This window comes from Limulus polyphemus, unplaced genomic scaffold (genome assembly GCF_000517525.1).
Source record: "Limulus polyphemus unplaced genomic scaffold, Limulus_polyphemus-2.1.2 Scaffold1193, whole genome shotgun sequence".
Taxonomy (NCBI): domain Eukaryota; kingdom Metazoa; phylum Arthropoda; class Merostomata; order Xiphosura; family Limulidae; genus Limulus; species Limulus polyphemus.
The window spans coordinates 86,055-91,985 of NW_013666803.1; the positions used below are offsets into that span (position 1 = coordinate 86,055).

At 34.1% G+C, this 5,931-nt stretch overlaps 1 protein-coding gene across 1 annotated transcript in view; it reads left to right on the forward strand.

Annotated features, from left to right (window-relative positions):
- Window positions 1–5,931, forward strand: part of LOC106462535 (lachesin-like) — a 44,873-nt gene that overhangs the window by 22,711 nt on the left and 16,231 nt on the right. Inside the window, exons 2-3 of the mRNA XM_013922470.2 lie at window positions 1,083–1,192; window positions 3,149–3,356. Coding sequence (XP_013777924.2) covers window positions 1,083–1,192; window positions 3,149–3,356 — 318 coding nt within the window. The remainder of the gene's footprint in view (window positions 1–1,082; window positions 1,193–3,148; window positions 3,357–5,931) is intronic.

The following is a 5,931-nucleotide window of genomic DNA, read 5'->3' on the forward strand; positions in this document are numbered from 1 at the left end:
GGGCGACTATTTTACCAACGAGTAGTGGGATTGACCGTCACATTATAACGCCCCCACGGCTGAAAGGGCGAGCATGTTTGATGGGACGAGGATTCGAACCCGCGACCCTTAGATTGCGAGTCGAGTGCCCTAACCACCTGGCAATGCCGGGCCACTGCGGAAGCACAAATACCAGAAACTTTTTGAAAGTTTTATGATAAACTAAAGATTATTTTCTTAAGTTATTATAAGAAAAGTAAATCATGCTTTCCTAAGTACTACATGTACAGAATCTTATAAAAACTTATCCAATCTTCATCAGTGTGGAATTTTGTAAAAACATTACCGAACTTGCATCGATATTGAATTACAAAACTTGCACAATCATTATCTCTAACTAATCTAGTAAAAATACCTACCCAACTTTCACCACAATAGAATCTCGCAAATGCATTATTGGATCTTGTTAAAACGCCTAGTCCTCACCAATATAGGATTTTGTAAAAACATCTAACCCTCATCACTATAGAATCTAGTAAAAAAAACTTATCCGACCTGCGACCCTATACAATTTTATTTAAAAAATATTTATCGTTGCAAAATAATTTAAAATCTTATACAACCCTCATCGTTACCTCCTTGAGGTGGTGGAGTTTTTGCCTTCTATGTTTGATGCACATTTGGATTGAAATGTGTTAGGAAAAATGTTTTGTTTTACTTTGAGCAGTGAATTGTTGTTTGTTTGTAGTTAAGCACAAAGCTACACAAAGGGCTATCTGTGCTCTGCCCACCACGGGTGTCGAAAAACCCAGACATACCGCTGTGCCACTTGGGGGCTTGAGCAGTGAAACTAGTCTGTTTATACACAAGATTAAGATTCATTTGGGCAGTAACGTTGTTTGTCATATACGTTTCTAACGTTTTTGAAAAATTGTATTTTATTTCAAAGGTGAGGGTATTATATTTATATTTGTTTTGTTTTACTTAACCAATATGAAAGCTCTAGCGATAATTAATTTGGAAACCATTATATTTTTTATTATGAGGAAACCTTTGTTAAAATATCGGAAGTGTTTTCACACTTTCTTGTGTTATGAAAACAGATATGATTACGCTGGAGCCAACGTTCGCCGATCCAGTGCCTAACATATCCGTGCCTTTAGGCAGAGATGCCAGCTTTCCTTGTGTGGTGGATCATCTCAGACAATTTAAGGTAAATCAAATTTTAAATGTTTTATTAGTTTATAAATGAATTCTGTACAACCTCGGTGTTTTGTCATAGATCGTACAATTATATGTAAGACCAGAAAGCTTCGTTGTCGTACATTTTGACTTCTTGGTTGAAAAGTTTCATAATCAGTCTTATATCGTAGAATAAAAGAGGCATTACTTTTTTGCCTTCTTGTACTTTAAAGCAACTGTACAATTATGAATTAAAACTCTCCAGTAATGACATTTGTATTTCTGACTCGGATTCTAATGTCAACATCCTTCATACATTCGTAGTACTTTGTACTTGATTATGTTTCTAGGATGAATATGATGTTAGTTCCTTTATCGTTCCACTGTACAAAATACTGATTGTAATCTACGCGTGTACAATTTTGCTTAATAGAATATTTTATATACTTTGTGTATCTCAAAGCTTTAAACTGTAAATTGTCTGCGAGTGGATGAGACAGAATTCATGGGATTGGGTGGACTACAGAGGGATTTTATGGATTTTGATATTCAAGTTAAAACAAAAAAGATACTCTGATAAAGGGCTCGATCAGTTAACTTAAAAAAAAAACTTTACTGTAAAGAGAACTCCCCTCTACTTAGTGTTCGACCACGAAGATGTGGAGTTTATGGTTGGCGGTATTATGTTGCTCTTGTTCAAAATAGTAGAAGTGTTCGTGTTCAAGCAGGTCCCATAATTATCAACCTTACAGCAGGAACTAACCTTCATTAAGTCTTCCTTGGCCATTGTATTAGCAGAACTCGCGAAAACCGTCGAGAAAACGGCTTTATAGAGCTAAGGAAACAGAACTTGTATTGCGCAACACGTGCGACCTCTGTCGTGTTTTGTGTGGGATTTTGAGTTGGAGTATGGGTTTTCCTCTCTCATAGCCTGGAAACGAGTGCGAATTATGCATGCTGATGGGCGATTCAGAAACCATATACCGCAAGGAGTTCAAATCGCTATTCAGTATTTAAAAAGAGCGTACTGAAAAGCTTTACTTGGGAATCGAACCACCAAAATTTTCACCTGCTTCGCAGATTAAGTGTTGAAAAAAAATCGAATACAGTGTTCTAAAACATTATTTCATTTTTCTGGAGGTTTAATGAAATACTCGAATAATAGTACTGTTTAACAGTTAAGAGTCTTAAGTATTTGGTAGTTCTAAATCGTTATCAATTAATATTAAATAAAGCGTGCACGTGCAATATTAATCACATCGAAAAAAAGTATCTGTGTTGCTTATAAAATGTATTGCTGCAAAGCTTTATACAGAAAGATGTATATCGGTGTCTAAAATGTATTGTTATAGAACCTTATATAGAGAAATGTGTATCTACGTGTAGAATGTATTGTGATAGAACCTTATATAGAGAAATGTGTATCTACGTGTAGAATGTATTGTTATAGAACCTTATATTGAGAAATGTGTATCTACGTGTAGAATGTATTGTTATAGAACCTTATATAGAGAAATGTGTACCTACGTGTAGAATGTATTGTTATAGAACCTTATATAGAGAAATGTGTATCTACGTGTAGAATGTATTGTTATAGAACCTTATATAGAGAAATGTGTATCTACGTGTAGAATGTATTGTTATAGAACCTTATATAGAGAAATGTGTACCTACGTGTAGAATGTATTGTTATAGAACCTTATATAGAGAAATGTGTATCCACGTGTAGACTGTATTGTAATAGATTCTTATCCGTCAATATTGTATGTGCCTCTTCTAAAATGTACTGTCTTAATTAAAAATCTTATCGAAATTTGTACCTCCTCTTAAATGTATTTCTATACAGAGTTTTATCAAGCGAAATGTATAACTACCTTTAATAAATGGATTGTTCTAAGGTCTCGGTGCCGTATTTACTTTCGTCGATATCATACATAGTATAATTTTACTCTGTGTGTTTAATCTATTTACAACCATGTATTTTCAGGTTGCATGGATAAAAGTAGAGAATAAAGCTATTTTGTCGATTCACAAACACATCATTACACGGAACTACAGGATATTTCTTAGTTCTTCTGATAACAGACAGTTTGTTCTGCGTATCAAAAACGTTCAGGAATCGGACCGCGGTGGATATATGTGCCAGGTTAATACATCGCCTATGATAAGCCAGGCTGGTTACCTTGAGGTCCTTGGTGAGTGTGCTCGAGTTAGGTCATATATTAATCGTTATCCATGTTCATTTTAAAATCGTTACAATTATTACTTTTAGCCATGTTTGGAATATTAAAATGAAATAATAAATAATTAGATTATAATATTGTTGCCAGGCTGTTTGGATTTTTTTTTCGTTAACGATCTTAATTCCAACTACTTTGGGGTCAGCCGGTAATTTTTGTAAACAAAGATTTTTTTTTAATGCTTTTTAAACTTATTTTAAATTTTGTTAGTTCTTGTACTAAAATCTGTGTATTTTAATCTCGGTGCGTCAGCTAACAGTATACAAGGTTCGTGTCCATGAAATTAATTTGCTGAAACTATTAGCTATCTAATTTTTTTCACACGTTTTTATTCTAAATAACGAGGTGTTTCGAATTCACTATCAATATATAAAAGTTAGAAGTAAACTTGCGTAAATTTGCCACGTTAAACGCGATATGCATCAGAAAGTTTATGGATCTTATTCTGACGAAACCAATGCAAAGCTGACGAATCTTTGCCTGAGCACTTGCTGTCAATCAACCACTCATCTCACTTTTAACAATGCACCTTTTCTTCTGTCGGTATTGATCTGTTTGATCATTATTCTGACCCTAATACCCTCCTCCTGAAACGTTTTAGTCCTCTCTCTTTTTCTATACTTGATCAGTATTTGATGAAATCCTTGTGACTCTGTACTTTCCACTATGAAAAAAATCGTATTTCAACTGAAGTGATAAATGATGCTTTTAATTTGAGACAGCACACATACACTTTTGACGTATTACGTGCAGTTCGCTATTATATGAAGTCACGCCTCTGCATAAATATGAATCATAATAGCATGTCACGATGAAACGCTATTACTCACTGTTGAAATATAGTAGTTTACATCGTTAAGCTCGGCTCATTCACCTGGTGGGGTCGAAACATTCTCTGTCATGAAGGTACTCAACAAATAAATCGATGTTGTAAGTAGAATGAAGCTGAAACCTAGGCTTTTCTTTATTTTTTATCACTAACCTAGCCACTGTAGGTTTCTTTTGAATTCGCCTAGCGCTTTAGACTTTTTCTTGGGTATATTTTTTCTTTTGTTTATATTTAGACCAGTATTTACTGATATCTAATTTATAGTCCCAAGAAAACTGATTCCAAAACAAGGTATAAAAACAAAATTAAAAACTTATTTTCTAATGCTTTTTTAATTTATTTTAAATTTAGTTAGATCGTGTTCAAAAACCTGTATATTTTAATCTCGGTGCGTCAACTAACTGTATACAAGGCTCACGTCCATCAGTATTACCATATGGTATCGATGTGCTTAAGTGCAAGGCAAGTGTGATAATCGCTTTATATTTAAAATTTATGTAAATTAACATTTTATTTGTTTATGTTGTAGACTTTAAGAACAAATAGCTGATTTAACTGATCTTTACTCTTAATTTTGATTCCCTACGCGTTCAACGAGCAACTTTCTGACGGTACAATACACTTGAAAGCAGGAAAAATAATTTAATACGTTTGAAAGACATATTTTACATTTGAGAAACTTATAAATTTAAATATAATTATGTTAATTTGTTTTGTTTTTTTTAGTTACAACGGATCTTGAATTACTGATGTTCTTTTAAGTCGGGCGGTTTTCTGATTTTACCGAAGAAGCAGCTAAAGACAAAAAAAAAGTTCAGTCGCATTTGATGTTTTACGCCCTACACTAATTTTAAATTTATTTTGACGGGTCGAATTTCTGTTGTTGTCATGTGTATCTTTAGACAGTTAGGGCTACCAGCAGCACTGGTACACGTGTACAAAAAAAGAACAGATATATTTTCTTTTCATAAAGAATAAAATATTTGATTTTATAAAACAGAATTAAGTAGCAATTTTCTTTTTCCAGACCGACCTGCCAAGTTCGTTTTAAATGGAAACATTAATAATGCTGTCTGCCAACTCTGATAAAGCGTTTTTATAATTCAGCTAGCACGTTCAATGAGGCGTTGACGAGGAATCTATTACCGCGTGTCTTACTAGGGAAAACAGGAACTGTATTTTTATTCAGCTGTACTGGTTTGCTGCCTTCAGTTCTGTTTCGTTTTCCTTAGAGCAAATGTACGTTGCTATGTGGTAATAGCTAAATTGTTATAAGCTTTTACACATAAAAATAATTTGAATGATTTTTTTTTCTAACACAGAACTTTGATATGGAATCATTTTGCATGACTAAATATGTGTCATCTTTATAATGTGTTTATATACCGTATTCTGATAAATTTTGAGAGAAATGTCAAGTGATATTCACTCATTGTCATGGGCTTCTTTCATGATATGCGGCGACAACTTCTGACAGTAATAAGGGCCATGAGAGAGTTTGTTTGTTTGTTATGGATTTCTCACAAAGCTACACGAGGGCTATCTGCACTAGCCGTCCCTAATTTAGCAGTGTAAGACTAGATGGAAGGCAGCTAGTCATCACCACCCACCGTCAACTCTTGGGCTACTCTTTTACCAACGAATAGTGGAATTGACTGTCACATTATAACGCCCCCAGGCTGAAAGGGCAGCATGTTGGTG